The 24,646-nt window shown below is 36.5% G+C and overlaps 1 protein-coding gene across 1 annotated transcript; it reads left to right on the forward strand.

Moving 5' to 3' along the window:
- On the forward strand, positions 1 to 23,631 carry LOC114478504 (doublecortin domain-containing protein 2-like). The gene is made up of 9 exons (XM_028471612.1): positions 1 to 916; positions 4,819 to 4,873; positions 8,006 to 8,082; positions 8,288 to 8,422; positions 8,662 to 8,811; positions 9,339 to 9,393; positions 9,539 to 9,722; positions 21,817 to 21,887; positions 22,484 to 23,631. The coding sequence occupies exons 1-9, from the start codon at positions 630 to 632 to the stop codon at positions 23,165 to 23,167; spliced, it is 1,698 nt and encodes a 565-aa protein (XP_028327413.1). The 5' UTR covers positions 1 to 629; the 3' UTR covers positions 23,168 to 23,631.
- Positions 23,632 to 24,646: the final 1,015 nt, after the last annotated feature.

The following is a 24,646-nucleotide window of genomic DNA, read 5'->3' on the forward strand; positions in this document are numbered from 1 at the left end:
GAGGTTTGCGCTTTTTACGTACTGTTCTACATGTTTTGTTTTTAATTACATTTTTTTTTTTTATCAGAACTTTGGTGCAGCTTTCTGCACATTTCCCCACACATGTGACTGCGTGTTTTGTAGAATAACTGCGTTTCTTTTGCTTTATCTATGAACTACCTGATGCTCACTGTTGTGTGAAATCCCTGCTGAGGGAGAGTGTGCAGGCTTTGTTCCCATAGATACGTCCCAACAGATGAAATCCCATGATGCCCAAATTGGTACAGGAACATTGCATGAGTGCGCATAACCTGGTTAGTTTCACCTGTGGAGAGAGGGGTGCACACGCAGTGCAGATTATTCCAAACTGGGGTTGTTTTTGTTTTCTCCTGTTCATGGGCAAATCCTGGACAGTTGACTTTTAAAACCCGAGGAAAAAAAGCGTGAGAATATTATTATTCAGATTATTACTCCTGCTGACTGGATCCCTGCGCGCAAATCTCATCATTTGGCAGGGACGGACCAGCACTAATGACATTATAATGGCTTGCACGAGTTTGTATGACAATTTAGACCAATCGGCTTCTCCAAAATCTCTTTAACAGAAACCTTCGCTCCGCTGTGCGCACTGCGCCTTTTTACGCACAAAGATGACCTCGGACAGACCTAACTTTTTATCCCAGCCCGTGGTGAAGAACCTCTTCATGTATCGGAACGGTGATCCGTACTTCGAGGCTCGCAGGGTTGTGATAAACCAAAAAAGGGTGTGCAACTTTGAAACGCTGCTGAGAGAGGTGACCGCGGGCATACAGCCTTCATTTGGAGCGGTGAGGAACATCTACACACCGAGAGGAGGACACAAGGTGGACCGCCTGGATAGCATGCAGAGCGGGGAGCAGTACGTGGCAGCAGGGAGGGAGAGATTCAAGAAGCTGGAGTAAGTACACAGTGTGTACTACACACCTATACTTCAATACTCAAAAAAAAAAACAAAAAAAAAAAACACTTCAGCAAGTTTGTTAAGTTAGTTTAAGGTCAAATAAATGAAGTTAATTAGAATTAAACTTGGATAGACTTTAATGATCCTTTAGGAAGGCTCAGTCAGGGAAATTACAATTCCATAGCATTACAGAAAGAAAAGAAAAGAAAAGAAAAGCAGCACACAGGGTTGAATTAACATATAAATACAGAAATACAGAAAATAGTGAATATAAAATATAAAAGAAGAAACCACAACGTACAGAAATAAATATTAAACTATAGGCATGACCTGTATTTGTAAGGCGAATACGTATTTGGCAATTGAAAACTTAAAAAAATTGGCAAAAATGACAACCTGTATCAGGATTTCTTGACAAGTTTGTTCTTTTTACTAATTACATTAAAAGTAATAATAGTAGTAAAACAGAAGACTGACCTTCACCTTAAATATAATCTTGAGTGAAGCTCATGGTCACACATTGAAAGGAAATGTTGTTCAACGGTATCACTCTGAGCCTTGTATGTCAATTTGTGGCCAAGTTATAGGGAAAAAAGTATTTTTTTTTTGTGATGTCATGAACTTTGACCCCTACTGATCTTTTTACTGGTAGGCCGTACAGCTTCGGTCTTAGTAAATAAAATGCTCCGCTTGAAATGAGCTTTTCATAAATGTAAACATCAAACTTGTACAATAAATAATTGCAGAGATATGGAAAATTTTGGTTTTTAGTACTTGACCTTGAACTTGACCTTGATATTTGGTCTCCAAAAAGGTCGACTGCTAGGGATGTAACGATTCACTCAACTCCCGATACGATTCGATTCACGATACTGGGTTCACGATACGATTCTCTCACGATTCATTTTACAAAATGGGACTGTACTTAAATGACTGAAAAATATTCCTTTATTTTTTTGGGGGAAAAAAAAAGAAAATACTGTACTATTTTCCTTTTATTTTTCATTGTCAATGCAATTTAACTAAAAATAAATCTTGAATGAAATAAATAAAGGAATAATACAAATGAAGAAGCCTATTCATTTAAATTCTGGTTCCATAGTAAACAATACAAAACTGCATAATAGTTTTTTTTTTTAAAGTGCAACAGAAAATGTATTTTGTGACTTACTGTAACAATTGGACCTTAAAAAAAAAAAAAACAGTCTGCACTGTATTTGCGTCAGATATTTGTTTGAACCAGCAGAGGGCGATGGTAACCCAGTGGTCGGTTGGCATGCAGCTAAGTGCAGTGAAGAAGAGATGCTATGCTAGCAGACAGAGCTAATAGAAAAACGTGACTTTTACAGATGTTCACTTAATATTACAGACATTCTTTTGATGCTAAAGGGGTAATTAATAATTTATGAATATGTTTAAGAGTAGAAGGCGGCCAGAAAGAAAGTATTAGCATCGATGTGAACCTTGATACCGATGAATCGATTTTTAACTGCCTTACGATTAATCGTTACATCCGTATCGACTGCACATCCTTGACATTGCCCCTATGAGATGACATATGTGTCGTTAGTGCTGCAATAATAGCCTTGGAGGAGTTCCACGACAAAGCAGTTACGGAAGAAAAATTATTAAAAGAACTTCTACGAAAACAATGTATTTGGACATTTTCAATTGCCAAATACAAATACAATGAACAAACAAGGTTGGTGCTACAGACTTCAGTTACTGCTCCTCATCTGTCTATCTGTAATAAGTTAAGTTAGTTTAAGGTCAAATAAGTTAAGTTAGTTTAAGTAAGATAACTTAAAGCTGATATCCGAAGTTTCTGAGAAATCTATGCTGATGTATCATTCTTTTGAAATGTGAAAAAACACCTAACTAGTCTTTTACTATGGTCTACTGATCATTCATATACCTTAATGTATATAAGTTCCGCTTTCGTCCTATAGACCCCTATACAAATTTAAAAAAGCGCTGTGATCGCCCAGCCAATAGGCTTCGACTTCCTGTAGCTGAGTTTCTCAATCAAAGTGAATGTGGAACTGTGCACGAAAACAAGGCTTCACGTCACAACAGCAAAAAGGTAAATATGATTTTGGCTCTTACCTCAGAAATGTTCATCGCCAAAAGAATAGCGATGACCCATAAACCTACAGTATATCAATGCGACCTTGTTATGTTCCGCAATGCACGTGCAGAAAAGTAGAGGCGTGGCTTCTGGCAGATTGGCAAAGACGTTTCTCAGAAACTCAGGATACCAGCTTTAAGCAGGGATGTCCATAAGCGTAGGTGGTGGGCGGAATCGCCTACTACTCTCTTTCTGGCCACCTTCTACTCTTAAACATGTTCATAAATGATTCTTTACCCCTTTAGCACCGAAAGGATATCTGCAATATGTCGTGAATATCTGTAAAAGTCACGTTTTTCTATTAGCTCCGTCTGCTAGCACGTAGCATCTCTTCTTCACTGAGCAGAATAGCTGCATCCCAACCGAACACTGGGTTACAAGCTCCCTCTGCTGGTCGAAACAAATATCTGGCGGCTGCAACTGAAGGAAAACAATCATTCTCTCTCAACATTTCCCCAATAATATAATAAATCTTAACATTCACAACATTACTGAATTCAACTAAATTAAATAAAGCTTATCTTTAAGATAGATTCAACAAAGAAAAGAGTCACTGGTAAGAATAATTCAAGGGTAACTTTTGAAGGGGTTTTTAATTCTTCTCTATGGAATTGAATATGTATTTTTTTTAAAACATTCATGATCAATATCATCATGATTCATGAATTAAAAGTTCAGCGTCCAGGGTACTAGGTTACGAAAGTCACAAATGTAAGGAGATATGTAAGATATTTTATGAATATTAATGTGCTTGTGTTAGATATATTATGAATATTAATGTGCATTGATACAACTAAATACATTACCAAAACCAACTACAAGCAAACCACACAAAAATTATTTTAATAAAGCAGCTATGTTTCAGTGCCAGAGAGCATTCCACAGAGGACTACTAAGAGACCAACTTAAAATAACTTAAGTTGAGGTAAAATATGACAAGACATTATAGGATAAGTTAAGTTGTTGGTTCAAGAAGTAATTTGTACAGGATGAGCTTCACTAACCAAGTATGCTTTTCATGTGACTCAACAGTTTTGCAACAGTGCTGAGTCACGGTATCAGGTAAATGAGATCAGGAGCTGTAGCTGGCATGAAGAAGGCCATGCCTTGCCCTGGACTAAAAATAAGATGAAGCTTCTTCAGCAGATAATGAGATTGGATCAGAGGCGGTGCATAGCGTGGAAATGAATGAAGTGTTGTTACAGTTGGCATGCACATGTTTTTTGTATCACACAACTGGCCATTATCACTTTCCTTTTTTCATAAACCGTGAAAAATGTTGTTTCACTTGTGCAATCTTAGAAGTAAAACCGTTTTTTTCTTTTTAAAAGTCAGATAAGTGTAGTTTCTTCTATTTTGTTCTCAATAGCATTTATTTTATGCTATAGGTCCACAAAACTGTCAGTAAAATGTACCATATATATGGAAGCCTATTCCTGCCAGTACAATCAAAAACCTAGGAAAAGTAAAATAATAGTAATTTTTAAAAAACCAAGTCATAATAATGAGATACTAAGTCGTATCTCATAATTATGAGATAATAGGTGAGATTAGGAGATTATAAGATAATAATTATGAGATAGTATCTTATCATTGTGATTTAGATCTTTTTCAATTAATATTTTATTTTTCCAAAAAAATGTTTTGGGAATGGGCTTCCATAGTCATCTGACAAATTCGGATGACAATTTCAAATACAAATCTTTCTTTTTTTCTTTTCTTTTTTTTTTACAGCAAGTTAAATAACTCAATGTTACTTTTGTTTTTCTAGCTATCTACAGATTGGCTCAAGAAAGAAGAGGATGCTGCAGACACTTCCCATGCCGGTAATACAGATTAGCATGTTCTGTTGAATGTGAATATGATAAAAATCTAAGTTAAACGCTTGGTCAAAGTTGTAGAAAAATAAATGGCCATAGTGGGTTCCAACATCCTACACAACAGTAGGACAACACAAGATAAACTGTCCCAACATGCATTGCAGTGACTGAATTTCATCTTTTAAATTTAAAAAAAAAATATATTCCACATATGGTCAATTTTAAACCTGCAACAAAACTATATTTGTGAAAGTGTTTTTTTTTTTAAAGTCACAAAATCAAAGAGCTCCTTAAATGATTCAAGTTTAAGGTTATACTTAAATAATTTAAGACAAGAAAAAAACCCATTAGAATTAAAAATTGAAAATAAGATGTCCCAGATACAGAATGCTGTTTTGATCAAGAAGTCCATTTTTAGAAATTGTGTTAAACAACCTTAAGCCTTGCATATGGAGAGAGGTTTCAAACTTCAAACATTCCCACACCCTCCATGCCGAGTATTTAAACCTGAATACACTGGACACATGAGGATTTGGAAACACCGCCACTGGAAACATTTTACAAAGGTCATTTATGATGGTGTCCTGTTAAGTCTCCCACTTCCATTGTTCTCTCTAGTAATCACTTTGCTGTTGCCTCAGTAGCCATGCATTATTGATCATATAGTCACCTCCTATCAATGCATCTTTAATCACCAGCTGTGAAGTCACAGACTTAATGCTCTACAGCACATGTGTCAAACTCAACATTTGACACCGGTGCAGTTATTCTTAATGTTAAACTGTTGAAAAAACTCCAAATTTTTACAAAATCCATCAATTTTTCTCAAATATTACATGTATCCCTTAAATAAATAGAAATTGGTTACAAAATCTAGGAAATTAAGTGAAGATCCTGTTGGGACTGATATCTATCACTTGTTGCTTGCATATGGTTGGTTTATTACATATTTTGTATTTTATGTATACGTAGAAATGTAAATTAAGGCACAATATTGTTGAAATGACTCATTTTTTCACATAAAAGCTGTGGCCCTCTTAAGATCAAACAGCTCACTATTATTTGGCCCCTGAACTAAAATGAGTTTGACACCCCTGCAATACGGCTTTACAGACGTTCACCGTGTGTAGTCTGTAGCATCTTTCCTGCAAAATGAAAACTTTATATATTTGCCCTTTTCATGCATGTGCTTGTAAAATGTTTGCCTTTTAATTCACGCCAACCTTAATTATTTCTTGCTGCCTCTGTGATTGCTGTCGAGCTTTGAAAGAGCCAATTTGGTTTACAAGGGCCCCGCTCCCCCTCACTATTGCACTTCACCTGGCTGATTGCCACAGGTAATGATGGAAAGCTTTGCAGAGGAGAATATAAATTCTAAGAAATCATAAAAGAAGACCTCATTTTAGTAAAAGTTCTGTATATCTGTTACACAATCCACGTGATGTGAAAAAATATGATTTTTTTACTGATTCACCCTTGATTTATTTTGTCTATCGAGTTTGATTGGATACCTTTGAGGCTATTATTATGAACAGCCTCCTCTCTAGCCTGAATAAACAGTCCAAGTAGTAAGCCCATAGAGAGTATGTTAATGAAAATTGGTCTGAGTGATTGCTTTAACAGTCAGTAATCAGGTCTAATCTTATCCATTTTATTTGACCATATGATGAAACACTCTAGATGAAACTGTACGCCTCTTTTCCCCCCTTGTTAAATTTGTTCAATCACTAAAAACTGAGCTTCATATAATTACTGTCTACAGTGCTTATACCCCTTTAAAGCAGAATATTAAACTAATTTATAACCAATAATCGATTTTTGCTTAGAGTAGACTAAAAAGTTGCGAACTTTTCCAATAACAGGCTTTGGTTAGCAGGACTTAATGTACATACAGTGTGTATAATCATTCTCATTGAAACATTGTCCAAAAACTCTATATTTATCTTAAATCACCCTCAGTTTTCAACATTAGACAGCTAAAATCTGCAGAAGCTATGAGTTATTACCCATGTATCATCATTATGCAACGTGTGAGGTAAACCAACAAATGATATATATATTCTTAAGGCTCTGTATTTATGGATAATGTGATGAATAAGCAGATACAAGTGGTGGGGCTTGCATGCATAGATATAAAAAGGCAGAATAGATATTTGGCCATTGCTCGTAATGTCTTTTATCAGAGGCTAACTGCACACAACAGACCAGCTTCTGTCCATGTGAACGATGAAGATCAAATTCGTCACACTAAGGATTCATTTTGTGAAATGTAATACTATTCAAGACTTGTAGCGTGGTAGTAAATAAAGAACAAGTCAGTGTCTACTATTTTTAATTTTTTTTGAATAAGTTAAAATGTTATTACTTTTAAAGGTAGGGTAGGTGATTTTCAAAAGCTAGCATGATTTTGAATGTAGCCTCCCTGATGGCTCCGCCTTTACCCCCCTCGCCCCTCCCCTCTGTGCTCCGTCTCACATGCATTCGCACAGCTGTTGCAGTAGAGGAGCTCAGCTCAGCTCATCGCTTGTATTGTGTAGAAACTTCGTTGTCTCATGTCTCATTCAGCAGTAAGTAAACAATAAACTTTACCATCATATACTGTATGTTCAAAAACGTTACCAAAAACGCGCTTTCAGTGTGTGCTTGTGGATGCCAGGGGTCGAGAACGAGCAGGGAGACGTGATTGGTTAAAAAAGCGTTTTTGTTTTTTTTTCCATTGGTCGAAATGATTACAGATTTACAGCTGCTACAGATGACAGATTTTCTTTGTTCCTTTTTCAGAGCACATAAGATCTTAATTTCCATCAGGACAATTTCAACCAAAAACTTAAAGTGTATCTGGAGAAAATCGCCTACCCTAGCTTAAATTTAATTTATTTACTAACATCCTCCAAGTCTTACACGTGACCTCATTTCAGTTAGTCACGTTGGTCATCATGTTTGTTTCTATTATCTCATGCATCTTAAGGTAATCATGTTAGCTCACATAATTGTTAACAATACTAACCAGTGTAGCCAGCATTGAATTATCTTTAACCTTAAACTTAACGTATGTTTGTAAGTCGAAGTGCTGAAATGATTTTGTTGTTGCATCTAACTTTATAACGTTAAAACTTCATGACGATTATTATTTTTCAGTCCAAACCACTTCCACAGAGTAAAATCATTGTCTCAGCTCGATTCCTGAAGCCCATCAGGGAGCCATGCACAATATTGTGAGTTCTTTTCTTTTCCTTGCACTGTTTTGGTCCCTTTCCAATATTAAAAGTGTATTGTTATATTCCTAGTATGTCTTGATTTGTTGTACATTTAGTCTATTTTACATCTAAACAGAGTAGTTTCTAAAGGAGGGCTGTAGTTTTGTTATATATCTATTTTGCTCCTTTTTTTTTGTCTTTTTTTTGTTCTTTTCTTCTTCAGCATTGCAGCCAATGGAAACCTTTTGGATCCTGCAGTGAGGCTTCTTATCCACCAGAAGACGCTATATCAATTTGAAAGAATACTGGAGATGATCACAGAGAAGATGGGTTTGCGTGTCCTGGGGGGCGTACGAAGGTACCACTCAATGAGAAACACACAACGTAACATGCAGATCATGTGTAACTTCTCACTTCAAACTTTGTGTCTTTCTTAAATCTGTAATATAGTAGAATTGATTCATGTTTTTTTTAAAAAAACATTTTGATCCTCTCGCTCTATAGATGGTAAAGTTGTGTTTTGGATGGATTTTATCTCCCTTAAATGTGTCTTTCCCAGACAGAATCCATGACGTGTTGCTTATGTTTCTGTTCCAGTCTTTATACCTGTGAAGGTCACCAGGTGACTGATGGGAGTCAGTTGGAGAATGGTCAGCTGTATGTGGCTGTGGGAAGAGACAAGTTTAAGAAGCTTCCCTACGGAGATTTACTCTTCCCCAAACCCAGAGGAGCAAGGCGGGTCAAAGGGTAATAAACTATGAGCTGTAACTGCATAGCATACCATCTGTATAGTGTCACCATAGTTCAAATTGTGCCTTTTATAATTCACACTGCAACACAAACAATACAAAATGTAGAAAAAACTGGCGTCATCTGGTCTCAAATGAATACGTGGTGAGCCTACAGACAGGAATCGAACTCGCAATCTCTGCACTAAAAGAGATCGTGACCCCATAGAAAGTAATGTGAATGAACTTTCTTTTTTTTTGCATATATCACAATTCTACCCAGTTAATATCAAAATTAAACATAGAGATTAAAAATCAAGTTGCTGTATATGTTCATCAGAAGATATTGATCATTCAGAGGACAAATTGAGTCAAAACTATTTGCTTCAAAACAACCTATTTATTATTTATTATTAGTGTTTTGGCACATTTTCACTGAAAAAAACAAAATGCAGTTTTTATAAACTGTTTTAAAGTCTTGACTTTATTACAGAACATCATATTACATCATTGTATCTCTTATTGTTCTTTTGGTTTGTATTTTAGAATGAAAGCCAGTTCTCTTCCCCCCATCTACCGATTCCCAAAGCAAAGTGGAAACGTAAGATATTGCACATGCATGTTTACTGCATTGATAGAATGGAGATTTGCAATAATCTATATTTGAAACTTGTAGAAAATGTCTCAATTTTTCAAGATCGTGGTATGTAAACCTCACTAAAACACTGAATTATCACTTCCTACAGGGCAAGCCTGTTGTTCGGAGCAGTGAAAGTGGAGACAGGGGGTCCAAGGCCTCTCCTCTCATCCACAATAGCAACAGCAAGGAACAGCTGTCCTCCATTGTGAGAGAGATCTCTCAGGCCAGACTCCTCTCCCTGAGGAAAAGAAAGAGCGGACAAAGCCTGAATCATGGCACGCCAGAGAATGGTAATAAAATAATCAAACTAATGATAATGAATAGAAACAACACAATTTAATAGCTCAATTAATGCCTTATTGTGCTAAAAGAGATGTAAAGGCTGTGGCTGTCTATAGAGTTCAGATCATACCTGTCAAGTTTTAGATTTATATATATATATATATATATATATATATATATATATATTTATATTGATATATGCTGTATTGCAGTTTTCTATATTGCCAAAATACAAAACTCAATATACTGTATCTTGAATCTCGATATATCGCCCAGCCCTAATTCCTAAATTATAAAACAGCCTAAATTAAAACATAAATGGGTATATGAAGCACATTTGTTTATTTAATATACTTACAGTTCATATACAAGTCAACACATTGTATATTTACTGTTAATTTCAAGTTGCTTGTCTTTAAATTAGACATTAACATTTTATTTTCATTACATATTTTCTTTTAATTTCTCATGCTCACTCATGTGGTTCTCTGGTATTCACTAATGACTTATCAGACACATTTATTGCAGACTTTACATCCTTTAACACTTTTTAAAAGCAGTGTATTTATGGTGCTTGTGATTGGCTGATTTTTCATGCTGACTTATATCGTTCCTTCCCTCGTGGGAGACGCTAAAATCTCAGTTACTAATCTTATAGAATGTGTAACTGTGTCCCATCCTGCTGCTCTTTAGGAAGGTAAACTCTCTGTCCCATTTCACAAGGTATTTACACCAGTTCTTTGTTTTTTCTTACATCCATCCATCTCTCATCAGAGTTGTTTCCGTGTTTATTCCCGCTGTCGGCACTAATCTCACGAGAACTGTCACTCAGGCCCTTTCAGGTGGCAGTTCTCACGAGGCCAGTGACAGCGTTCATTTTAGGCAGAAGAATGTTCATATTGATTTATCTTTCAATTATTATTACATGAAATTACAGGATATTTACAGGAAATTACTATACGGGACAATGGTGGGAAAGAGGGGTAAAATACGGGAGTTTCGCAGCCAAAACGGGATACTTGACCGGTATTTTTCAGATCAAACAAAAACAAAAATACAACATCCACAATGACCACCTTGAATATGGGGAATCTAACAAATAGATTTAACTCTGCACAAACATGTTTGATTACATTTTGAAGCTTTTATTCACAGTGAACTCTGTTCATGCTTTCTACGTACTGTATATGACCCGTGGTTATTATCAGGATGAATTTTGTCCTCCCAGTGATACAATGTAATTGATGTTTCCCTGACCTTGTATTCTATTGTATTAGGATCATAGATGAGGTAATGTCTATAAGAACTTATATAAGCTGCTCCAACCCTGTTCCCCCACACAGTGGCACTGTAAGTCTGCATATCATCGAGTAGAGCATGAATTATTGAAAGTAGGTCTGGAATGATGAAATTCCTCCTTACAACTAGAAACACATTACATCATCCTCTATGCTTATAATTAGCACATTATAAAGTAATAAAAATACTTGATACAAGCTTTACTTCTGTGAATAGCGTTTATTTTGATATAGGACATTTTGTTTCCCAGGTTTTAGGGTTGTTTTTGTGTGTTTCACAAGTGTTTTTATGATTTAGAGTCAGTGACAGGTTGCAGATTTTTGGCACACTGCTGCACCTTCTGCGGTACAAACCGCATTACGTCATCTTGTGGCTCCTGATAGATGTTACTTGTTTGCTCCTCGAGCAGAGGGGTTGACAGCTGAAGCTCAAAGGAGCGTGGAGAATTTGTGACTGTGGTTCAGGGGAGCTGGCATTTTGCATCAAAAGAGAGGATTGAGGAGTGTGCGTGCCTGGGTTTGTGTATATATGTGTAGGCGGTAATGTCACTCACAAAATCCCTGGCATCAGGTTTTGTTGATTGTCATTCTGCAGGCAAAGAAAACCATGTTGCATTATTGGCCCCCTTGGGTGACATTGACTAAAAATTGAATTAACAGACGGACAGCTTCCAAAATAGAATCAGGCGTCGGACACAAATGCTTGAATGGCTTTGAGAGCATTTCACATTGCCATGTTCTATTCATGGTCTGACCTATAAAGTCTCTTTAGATGTCTGCCATTCTAACAAAGGCACAATCATTTGCTCATGTGTTTTGCTTTTGTAGGGCGGCATGCGTGGATTGCAGATTTTGCTGTGGTTTCTTTGTCCATGGTGTTGAGTTGACTTTCCTGAACATTCTGGACAAAGCACTTTCACAAATCATGGTGTTGTTTTTCCAGACCAATCGAATCTTCAAAAGCAAATCAGTTGTTTCCAGTTTTTAAACATGAAGATAAGCTATTTGGCATTTTAAATGGCCGATGTACCCCGATGTTTTTTTTTTTTAGTGTACATCTCCCTTTTAAGAGGCATTGCTTTTGACTGGGTAAGAGGGTTATTGGAGCAAAGATACAGGGTTTTAGGGGTCATGTCATTAATGTGTTGTTAAAGTCGAGCTGAGATACAGACAGAGCAGAGAATAGCAGAGAGGAATAAGAGGGTGACCCTGTATTTTCACACCCTAACCCTTTATTTCATTTCTGTCTCTGTTGTGACAGGGAGGCTATTTTGTGTGCTTTTGTGTGTCGACGTGCGCGTCAGTATCCCCATTATTCATTGTCGAGCAGCTGCAGGGAGCCTGGCTGAGGATAACTCCAGTGGTTTCTTTTCCTGGTGTGTTTGTAAAGCCTCTAACTTTTCTGCTTCATTAGAGTGAACACAGTGGTGAATGACAGCAGAGACGAGGGGGAGGAGGGGCCAGAAGTCATGCAGCAAAGGTCGCGGGATGAATTTGAACCTAACTACAGCAAAGACATCAGTCTTAAAAGAGCCAACCAACAAGACACATTGCCTGTCATACGCTCCACACATCATAGTTCTGCTTTGTGTAAGCTCCTTAAAGTTCTGTGTTTGTCCAATTTAGCTAGAGCTGTTTTTTTATATATTTTTTTTTTTTCAAAAGTGCATCAGTGTGTAAAAGGGCAATTATCAGATGCTGCTAACCTTAAAATCAATATAGGATGTTTATCAAAGTGCCTTTGTGACCAGCACAGTTAATGGCTCCCCTGAGTGGAGAGAAGTAAAAAGCAGCAAGAGAGAAAAAAAGAGAATTTAATCAAAAGTGTTCCAAGATGCATTTGGACAGGAGGCAGGAGATGGAAAAAAAGGTTAAAGAAAAGGGACAAAAGGTTGAGATGTGGTAAAAAGAGAGACATTAAGGGCAATGTGAATGGAATAAATGCAGGTATGAGAAATTGGTAAATACGATGAATAGTCTGCATAAGTATGAGTGCCCAGTCATCAGGGAGGGGGGACCCCGAGGAGCAGAGGGATAGGTGGAGTTTAGGTAATTGCCTTTCATTTTGATAATCTCTTCATTTAGAGTCATCAAAGGAGATTTTACAGGCCCAAGCTCCTGGTTTAGACCAAATTGCTACTCTGAAAATCAACAAAAGAGCCTTGTACTTAAGACTGACTGACAGATGTGCACATGAGAAGAGCAAGAGTGATGGCAAAGATTACACGAGAGAAAGTGTTCATTATCTGAACTTTCATGTGCCCTTTGATGTCCTCTGCACATAGTTATAAATCATGCAAGGAAATAACTGGTTGTTGTGTAATTGGATCTGTTGTTGTGTGTTGTTGTTTCTGTTGTTATAAACGTGCTAGGATGTTGCCATAGTCTTGTAAAGATGAGCTACTGATTAGAATTGCACAGTTGACTAAAGGTTTTAACCCTTACAATGCTAATGATGTTGTCCGGATTATCTCTCCAATCACAACAAAAGCACAAATTAAAAGCTGCTACCCCTCATCATTTTAATGAGATAAAATCCTAGTGTATGCCTCATACATAGACTGTAGAAAATACATACATAGCACTGCGCGAAGGAAGCTGAAATGCACACCTTTGTGGGCGTGTCTGTTTACATGTCAATCACGGCAGAGAGCTTCCTGGAGGCGTGGCTTCTCCAGCTCAGTGCCGCGTCAAATTCCTCATCAAAGTGGGAACGCGTCATCAAATTGGTGTGAGGTGGGCTCGCTCTGCAGTAAGAAAGGAGCAAATCACCCTCTAACTAATGATTGAGGGAATCAATGAAAAAACACTTTGGGCATGTGTATGAAGCCTAAATATCACTTTTATGATGTTTAAAGTACAGAAAAGTCTATTTGGTCTAACACGTGCCCTTTAACAACGAAAAGATGGAGAGTGCTTGTTGAAATGCCAAGGGCATAGAGTTTAAACAAATAACCTGGTCTCTGAATGGAGTGTTGCATCTTCTCCATGCATTGACAGACTCCATCTTTGCAAGCAGCAAAATCCAGTTCAATTGACAAGTGTAGCCTACAGAAAAGATTTGAAATATTTTAAACCCCAGAATGTACAGTATTTATGCTTTTTACATCTTCAATGTGGGAGAATAGCTTGCCACATGCTGATGAGTATGTGTCTGTTGTGTGTATGTGATCATGTTGCATTAGCCACAATCCATCCACACAGATCAACATTCTGCCTCTGGGAATTAGCTCTGTTAGCGTATGTATTTATAATACTTGTCAGTGTGAAATAGGGTTCAAAACAGAGTTGGGAGGCAGTAGGCGTGTACACAAAGAGGTTGTGTCGCTTAAATCTAGTGGTTCTGTCAGAAACAGAAGCTAAGCAGAAAAGGATGAGAGGTGACAACGCTTAAAGGAAGATTTTTTTTTTTTTCCCCCGTGCAAAGTTCCTAGAAAGTGTATTCTGTGAGTATTTACATATGTTATGTGTATCCCCAGTTCACGTGCACGCACATTTTAGACAAGCACATTGTCTGTTTCTCACTCTTTTTACTTGAACATAAAAAGGTTCCTCGTGACCCTTTGATGGAGGATTACTGGATTAAAATGCAGTAGCTGTGTTAATCTGCCACATTAATCTGTGGACAGGGGATAAGAACGTCTCTCATGTAACAGCTACAGTATTGGTTGAGGCTAATGTATGACACCTGAAATCTATTCCGCTTATGGGTACATTTTTAGAGGTTGAGCCTTTTATCAAATTAAATCAGATGATGTATGTGACAGGAGCTGGATTTTGATCAGACCGTGAATCACAACGGATATAAAGTATATAAAGAAAATATGAATTAAAACCTGATATAATGTATAGCATACAACATCTATTGTTTTTTTGTTTTTTGTTTTTTTTTACTTTATTTGCCTCTGATGGGGCAATTGAAAAAACTATTTCAAATAACACAGATGTATAATGACAAACGTTGCTATTTAAAAAAACAAAAAACAAAAATCAGATTATTTGACACTCAAACCATAGACTTCAAACAACTTTAAAGTTAACAATATCACTCAGAGAGTGCAAACCTCTACCAAGCACTAAATATCCTCTTATCCAGTTCTTTGGATCAATAATCCTGATCATGGTACCATTATCATTCACTCTTTAAAGGCTTTGAAGACATTTCTATTCTCATTAATAATGATACAGTAGGTCCAAATGTATGGACACGCCCAACAACAAAAGTTGTGATGAAATGCTCAATCCAGATCTGATCTGGATGAAACTCAATGAGGTAATTAAGGAACCAACTTGACATAACTGAGTCAAATTTTATATTATGAAGAGACATTTCACCAAACAAGAGACAAAGTACGTCTTATCAGTGGGTAAATACTGTAAATCATTGTACTTAAATAAAATAATACATAGCTGACAAGCCTTTGGTCAGATGAATCACCTTCAAAATAAAAGTGCAACAATGTTTTTGGCCTCCCAACAATGCCCCCAACCAAATGACATTGGTTCATGCTAATAACTTCCAAACCTGGCAAACCAAACCAATCCACAACCTGAACTACATAAAAAATCTTATTTACTGTATATTGTGTATTTGAATCACAATATACAATCATATTTGTTCTCATCACTGTTACCTACTGTATATCTAGTGTTGCAGTGAGCTGGAGCCTATATAGTTAGTGATAGTGAGTAGCTCAGTGGTAGTGTGGTCCTTTCATGTGGTGCTACGGTGTTTGCATGTTCTCCCTGTGCTGGAAGTCACCTCCCCCTGCATCTCTGAACAGAATAAAAATGCTACTAAAGAATAAATGTGAGTATCACAATAGATTTTTAGCTCCCCATCCTTTCTCTTCACATTAACTTTGCCCTTCCTCGTACTTGGTCTCCTTGGTCACTACTCTGCAGGTTTAACATCACATCAAACCCTAAAGGTCACTATAAACTTCACCTTCAGGGTTTCATGGGATGGGACTGGGAGGACTTTTATATTTTGTCCTCTTCTTCTAGCAATGTCAACATTAGAAAGCAGTTTAGTGCTCCGTCTTTAAAACGTGTAATCTTCACATGCATTTATTATCAGTACGCTTCAGTGAACAAGTGTCTGGTCATCACATTTCCCCATTTTAATATTAACCAGTTGGGTTGGTTTTGTCATTTTGCCACATCACAATAAATTTAACAACAGCAGGGCCATGCATTCATTAGAGGTTTTAACAAGACCCTGGTTGGTGAGTGGCTCACACTTACTGAGTGGCAACATTTCATAATTACCATTCAGAGTTACTACCTAGATTGTTTTACACCCTACTATAACTCAGACATGTGCAGGATTAAATCAGATGGCTGTAAATAAGCAATTTCCTGTATAGGTTCTTTTCACAAAGTGATGCGTGCAGTGATTTATGTCCATTAGGTTGTATTTCAAGACTTGAGTGTTAATTAACAGCGTAGAGTTAATTTGCTGTGAGTAGAATTGGCTTGTCACTACTATATCAACAGTCTCTCTTTCTGTGCTTTGGTTTAAACTGAGACACAGAACAACGTGTGAAGTGACTTGTTTTTTTATGTTGAGCTGCAACTACTGTCATTGAAACATTGATTTTCGCTGTTCTTTTGCAGCTGGAAAAACAGTCTTGCCAACAGTATAGACCTCGTCATTTAACAAATGTCTCTTTGTTGTCTGCATCAAAGGCAGATGTTTGGGTGCCAGTGGCTTTGATGCCTGTATCTGTGGATGAGAGGTTTATCAATTTAAGGCGTAATTTGTTCTAACTATGATTTTTTCTAGCTCTCATTGAAACTAGACAAAAAGATTTGCCCAACAAAAGACGTACCGTAGGGCAGTGGTTCTCAAACCTTTTTTAGCTCAAGTACCCCTTTCTCTTATTTCTGAATCCATGTACCCCTTTGTCAGACTACTACATTTTGCTTAGAAAACTATTTAAAAACAACATAATGATAGAATGAACGAGTGATAACAAACATTTTAAAGAATCTAATTTTATATAAGTGGAAAAAAAACAGTATTTAATGCAGTGGTTCCCAACCCTAAGGTTGAAAAACACTGATTTAGTGGCTCTTGTATAGATTTTATCATTTCCGCTCATCTCACACATGGGGTAGGACCAAGACTGACACTGTATTCGTTAATTTTCCTCTCTCTCTCTCCCTCTCCCTCTCCCGTAGTGCCATCGCGTACCCCTAGGGGTACACTAGCCCCCATTTGAGAAACGCTGCCGTAGGGTATACACATCCTGATGGGACATTTTAATGGATCCTTTCAACCAGAAAAGAAAACCTAGCTCTACCCTAGTCTGTAAAAGATATCCTGTGGAGTTAAGAACTTAATTGCACTGTGTGGCTGCAACTCAAAAATCCTTCCCAAAGGAGGGAAAAAGCGACTGCGCATGATATTAGAGTGTGGTCTTTTTACTATGTTCAACAGAGAACAATGTTTTTTCGCCCGAGGGTTCATTACCTGAGTCCCTGCTAAGCTTAAACTGCTTTGACTTTTGTAAACAAGAGGTGATTGCAGCAATCCTATATCCAGCAGTAGTCAGAAAATGACAGTGCAGGGACTTGGAAGTGGGACAAACGGCTCTGTAGTGGATTTTTGATGTACAGTATTACAGGTTCATATTGTGGTCAATGCCTGTGTGTGTTACAGCTTGACTGATATGGGATTTGTAGGGCTGACGCTAATACTGATATTGTTTTTTTTTGTTGTTTTTATTTTTTTTATAAAGCTGATACTCAATTTGTCTATCGATAATTGATATATCGACCAATATGTGAAATATACAGTATACTTTACATTAATTTCTTATAATACCCAAGATTTGATTCAAGACAATGAAGCAAAACACTACCCAAAATAAAATAAGGTACTTTAATTAGTAACACTGTAAACATAAAGACTGTAAAGTGGTTAAAGAAGTGGGCCTGTCCCTGAACCCCCAACTGCTCCACGGGCACCATGGCTGCCCACTGCCCCTCAGGGATGGGTCAAATACAGAGAACAACATTTCGTATATGTGTAAACATGGATGACAATATGACAAATGATTAATTACTAAAAAAAACAAAACAAAAAAATAACGTACAAATCAAAAAAGTCAAGACAAGGCAAGGGAAATGTATTTCTATAGCACATTTCATTTACGAGGCAACATGATTAAAAAGTGCAACAGAAAGCATTTAACAGTTTAATAATCAATGAGAACAATAAAATAAGCAGTAAAAACTTTAAAACAACAATAATGTGATTAAAGGCAAGAGGTAACTATTAAAAATGAACGATATGCACTTCTCCCAGTGTTGTAATCTTGTAATAAAAAAGTTAATACGTCAGTTATACGTATTATTGACCGATGTCGATTAATTGTGATATTAAAATTGGCCACACTCTTAATCAGTCGGGCTCAATGTGTTTAAACACAGATTGAGTTTGGCTGCTGTGAAGGGGTCGATCATCCCTTTATCTTCTGTTGTGTTTTATTACACGTCCCAAGAACAACAGTCATTCATACTGTACATTTACCTTCCAGTATAATGGCAGCAATGGCTGTTGAAATGAGTAATTATGGCCACTTACAGAAGCATCCTTGCTTTACCTCAAACTGATGGATGAAAGGTAAAGCTCTCCCTTGCTTTATCTAAGGACATGTCATTGGTGTGAGTGGCTCTGCATATGCTGCACAGAATGACAGTCACTGTATAATCTTATGGCTGAAGGAAGAGTGAGTGAAAATTACCCCTAAAGCACTTGAAGTGTGTGTGTGTGTGATTATACAGCAGAATTTAGTTAGACCTACACTTACATTCAACACAAACTTGACAACAGTTATACACAACTGTCTGACAGTTTAGAAAGCTACAGCCCAAATCTGGTGGATTTAATGAAGACTAAGGAGGGGAGACTCAAAATATTGTATTTAATTTGATTTAGCATTTTCATGAGCCGGTGTCTCATCCTCAAATCACGTTAAGATGTTTAGAGTCAAAGCAGCTCATCCACTGCTCACTGCTCGCACTCGCTCGCCCAGCCCTCGCTCTTAATGAATGCGGCTGATTTCCATAAAATATTCTTAAAGAGGTCTGTTATTATTACCATAACGTTTCATATCCCACCATGGCTAAACTTCAATCAGTTTTGCATTTGAAATGCATTAAATGTCTCCATAAAACTCTTCTAATCTCTGCTCGAGCCATTTTTCTTCTTTAACTGGTTAGTGTGGAAAGGGAAACTAATACTAAAGACATTAATTACAGTGATGCCTCTTTCCTAGCGCTTATTTCTGATTAGAAATTTTAGTCTCATCCAGTGTTTCAAAACAAGTGTGTAATTATGTTGTTTATCAGAGCGTATAGTTGTGTTCCTTCTCTGATGTTTAGGGTTAATTACTCCACAGGCTTTGATGCAGATGCTCATATGAAACTCAAAGCTTCACATTTATTTTGCACTCCAACAAACCTGCCATACGAAGGAAGAGATTGAGTGGGCATTGGATGTTGATCGTTACTATGAAATCCTAAATTTGAATAACACTAACTTAACGCGGTAGTTTTTCTACAATCAAAGGTTTTTCAAAGTTTTTTTCTGCAATTTTAAAAAAAATATTTTAATTTTTTTTATTTGTTTTTCTTTTTTTCTCTTCTTTTCTTTTTTTCTTTTCTTTTTTCTTTCTCTTTTTTCTTCTTTTTGTCTTTCTTTTTTTCTTTTTCAGGAAAACTGATGTATTAATAGTTTGGCTTCTGGATGCTGGTTTTCACATGTCTTGTGTTTTCTTCAGCAGTACAAAAAGAAGGAAAGATAGAACACCTGCTGGTGCTACCAGAAACAATCATTACTACACGATTGATAATAAAACTAGTATTGATGATGTTTGACACTTAGGTCTTTAATGAGTCTGTAAAACCTTTGGTGGATCTTTTTTTTTGCTTCATCTCCATTGTCTGGAGGAAGTTGTTTACTTGCTTTAAAAAGAGGTTTTCTCTTCTTTACCAGCAGGTGCCACTGTTGCCCTGTAGTTGCTCTTGCATGACTGAAAGCCCTGATTCAAGCCTATCAGAGGGTGAATAAATGCTTCCTTATTGGGAGGTCAGATGTTGCTCTGAATAGGTCTTAGAATAATCAAGGACAAACAAAAATATACTGAACTCTTTAAACCGTGTAAAGAGGTGGGTAATAAATGATTAATTTCTTTTATTTTTTTTTTCATTTTTATTTTTTTGAGGCAAAGCTGTATTATTTTAGTTTCTACATTAGAAAATGTGTTTTTTTGTTGTTGTCCTTTTTCACATTGATTGAGAATTTGATTTTTCCAGTTTTCAATTGCATCAGTATGAGAGACAACATTGGGTGCTTTATCCTGAGTCAATTGACCATTGACACCAAAGACACCAGAAAAAGAACTAAGTGGTCAGTGTTATTGCTTTACAACCGCTCTCTCATCATTGTCATAGCAAGTTAAAGCCATGCAATAAAAAAATTTTAAAATAAAATCACTATCACTTATAGAGCCCAATCATTTTACTTTGCATCTATAGTATGTAATTAGTTCTCCTTAATCTGGCTGGGATCCTTATTACTATTAGGATACTCCCTTGAATATGCAATGACAGGTGTGCATGTATAAAAAGAAGTAATCATCCAGGCACAAGATGACCGTTAATTCATTCAGTTATGGATGAAAGCATGGTGGTAAATGTCTTCAAACCTAAATAATTCATCTCCATATATTTGGATCTCCTGTTATTTAAAAGGTGGTAAAAGTCCCAATTTTATTGTTTTTCACAGATAAAACCTAGATTTTAGTTGCTTTTCCTATCAAGCTAATCAGGTAATTGAGTTTAGTCTACACTTAAATGAAGGTACATCATGAAAAACTAGATCACATTTCCAAGGTGAAAAACACTTCTGCTTAAATTATGCATGTACTTACATTTTACAGATTTTTATTTTTTTTTTTCACGATTGTGTTAGAAGTATTATTATCCCCCACCTCACAAGTGTGGAAGGTGTAGATATAGGTATAAGATATAGGTTTGAGCTCCGTCCGTCCGTCCGTTCGAGTTAAATGGGACAGCTTTTCTCAGAAACATTTAAGATATAATAACCAAATTCCATGTGTGGCTTTAAGGTATCAATACCTTGATGGAGTTCGAAAATGAGAAACGCGCAAAAAAAATTTTCCGGAGTTATTGTCCTTAATCCGTTTTTCTTTACTCTTTTCGAGGCGTCTTCAAAGGGGACAGCTTTTCTTAGAAACTGTTTAAGGTAGGATAACCAAATTCTGTGTGTGGCTTTAGGGTATCAATACCTTGATGGAGTTCGAAAATGAGAAGTGCGCAAACAGTTTTTTTCTGGAGTTATTGCCCTTGTGCCATTTTTTTAACTCTGTTCGAGGTATCTTCAAAGAGGACAGCTTTTCTTAGAAACCATTTAAAATAGTAATTTTATATTCTAATGCGATAATATTTTGTTATGTATACATCTACATTCTTAGATTTAGGACATTTAGGAAAAAGGTTGAGAGTTATAATGACAACCAATCTGGCGGGGGATGTTGATGACTATGTCTTCATGTTTATACTCTTGCCTTATGAATCTTATGGATGATGACAAAACACTAATAAATGCATTACAGAAACATATAATAATTAGTAGCACTGAGAAAATGTAATCAAACCTGTAAATCAAATGACACCAATAAGTTGTTGTTTCTGCTTTTAGCATTTATTTCTAACATTTGCAGAAAAATCTGTAATTTTAATCATTTTTACACATCTTATTTACTTTCAGACGACCTGGAATCAAAAGCTGATGACAGAAACCAGGAAAGCAGTACCACTCAAGACCAACCAGATAAGCAGGTAATCACATTTGATGCTGTTTTATAATATGTATGTGCAACTGGATCAATGGTCATACAGTTCAATGTCTGGTAACTGAGGATCAAACGGAGACTCTAGCTGTGATTCAGAAATATCACACTCTGTCTACGAGGTGGCATCATGTTTTGAGCAGGATTAAAAGTTATGGTATGCACTAAACATTTGTACATCCAAAACTAATGTACATTTTGACAATATTACACCAAACAACACAGCATTAATTTTGTCACAAATACGGTGGTTACTTGCTTATACAAATTGGGAACAAGAAGAGCATTGTTGGCTCCTTATTCTGATTTGCACATGATAAATAATGTTCAGTAATAAATGTCTTTACATTATATACTTACATATTTTGCTTTTTTATATTCTTGATAATACCTATAATTCTAGGGAAATTTACAAGTATTATATATTAAATGCTTGATGTTTCTTCAATGACTACAATTTACCTTTGATTGAATAAAATATCCTTTCCTTTGCTAATAATTAATTAATGGATCTTCAGTTTTTCTTCCTTTTCGGATATGAATAACTACCGAATTAAGGTTTTCTGTGGTATTGCTGCATTACAGCAACTTGATGCTGATGAAGGCAACTCAACAGAGGAGATGGGAGAGAAAACCAAAGACAAGGAAGACTCTGCTTCTGAAAAGTCTGGCAAGGAAGACACAAATACAAACCAGGAGACAAATGGGGAACAGGAGGGTGATGCTAAAGCGGCAAATGAGGAGAAGGTGGAGGGGGTGAAAGAAGAGAAAGAGGAGGTTAAGAGTGAGGATCAGGGGTCCAACAATAACAGTGATAAGAGCCAGGACGGCGAAGACGATGGAAGCCATACATTTTCCGAGGGTGAAAAGGACCAGAACGAAACTCTAGATGAAGAGAAACAAGATAAAAACAGCGGTATAGATGAGAAAAGCAGCAAGAATCTCAGTAATGATTCAGGTACCGGTGAGAAACCCAAAGAGAGCGATAACTGCAGCGACCTTGGTAAACCTCAGTCAGATAACGAGGCAAAGGAGACAAAAAATGATGAAAGTAGCTCGAGCAATGATGACCATGAAGAAAATTCTGGCAAAGTGAAAGAAGATGTGGCCAAAGATTCACAGGAGGAAGAGACAAAGGTGAATGGGGAGGTCTGCGGAGGTGATGGGAATGAGGTAGAGAGTGAGGCAGAGCTGAACACAGAGGAGCCGAAACCAGCACGAATAGGGAAAGATGTCGAGGATAACAAAAAACACACTGAGACCAATTAGAAAGAGGGCTGCACACTAGTTGTTGGGTTAGCAATACTAAGAACACCAAGCCCTTGTATGGCTTGCTGCTAAGTGCTATATTAACAATATTATTAATGGGAAAACTTAGGGTAGCCATTCAAAAAGTCATCTTAAAGTTGGAGCAATAGAACACCACCCATCTGAATACTCAGATATAGGTATAAACCTGATGTCAAAATAAAAAATAAACACTTATTTGGCATGTTAAAAAAGTTTTTTTTGTTTTTGTTTTTGTTTTGCATGTGTAATATGTGAGTGAATAAGTGAGTACAATAGGCTATGATGATTGCATGTATATTGTGTGCCAGTGCAATGAGTTATTCTACACACACAAAACAAAGTCATTTAAACAAAGTTAAACAATAATGTGAAAGTTATCCAAGAGCATCAATTATCTGTGTATGTATCACTGTGCCTGTGTTATTTTCTCATCGATGTTTATTTATATTGTATGAAAAAAGAATAAAAGTGCATTGTTTTCTTTTTCTTTTCTTTTTTTAAATTAAATTATTAAACTACATAAAGGATCATGGGCTGCTCACTGGTTAATTTTTCTGCCTCTCAGGACTCAATTTATGGTTTTGATTCATGCTGTAGGTACACTCGAGTCCTACATAAATGTTTGCATGCAATGTCAAAGTTTCCTTTTTATTTTGGGTTATGTCGCTTTGAAATTTGCTACAAATATCGGTACAAGGCAAACATTGTGATTTGAATCATGTTTTTGATCTTCTATAAAATGTAAGTTAAGTTTGGCTTATCCTTCAAAACTATGAGTTTGTACCATAGGCGGAGTTTGATATTCTTGCCAGTGGGTGCATACGAAAAAATAGAATTAAATATAAACCGTCTCGAAATTCACGTCAACCAAAAATTGCAAAAATTGCAAAAATTATTAGTAACATACTTGTTAATGTTGACTAAAAAAAAAAAAATTGCATCGACGGATCATTTGATGTTGTAAATTTGTGATAAAATCAGGCCGGCGGCAACTTTCTGCTTAATTTTTGCTGCAGTTCCATACATGAACTGCTGGGTGCAGTGTCAGTTCACCATTTACATTGTGAAGAAGAATTGAAGAACCAACCTAAAGTCTCAAAAGTTCTGGACCATTTCAATGAAAAAACTTTGACAGTGAAAACAGTCACTGTGTTTTATGGCACTCAAAATATTTCTATATTATGTACATTATGATAGGAATTTATTTTTTTCTATAATGAATTTGGGAAAACTGCGATGAAAACTTTTGACAGCTAGGAGGGGCAAAGCTCCCTCTGCCCTTCACAAACTCTGCGTATGGTGAACTGATGTCATTCAGTTCATGTGACTATTTTTTATTTTTTTATTTTAAATTTTTATTTTAATGCCAGCTGTAACACTGTAATTGATTTATTTATTTTAATTTAAGTTGCCATAGCTGCACTTAGATATTATACTATTTCTAAGCTCCTGAAGTAA

The sequence above is a fragment of the Gouania willdenowi genome, chromosome 16 (assembly GCF_900634775.1).
Source record: "Gouania willdenowi chromosome 16, fGouWil2.1, whole genome shotgun sequence".
NCBI lineage: Eukaryota > Metazoa > Chordata > Actinopteri > Blenniiformes > Gobiesocidae > Gouania > Gouania willdenowi.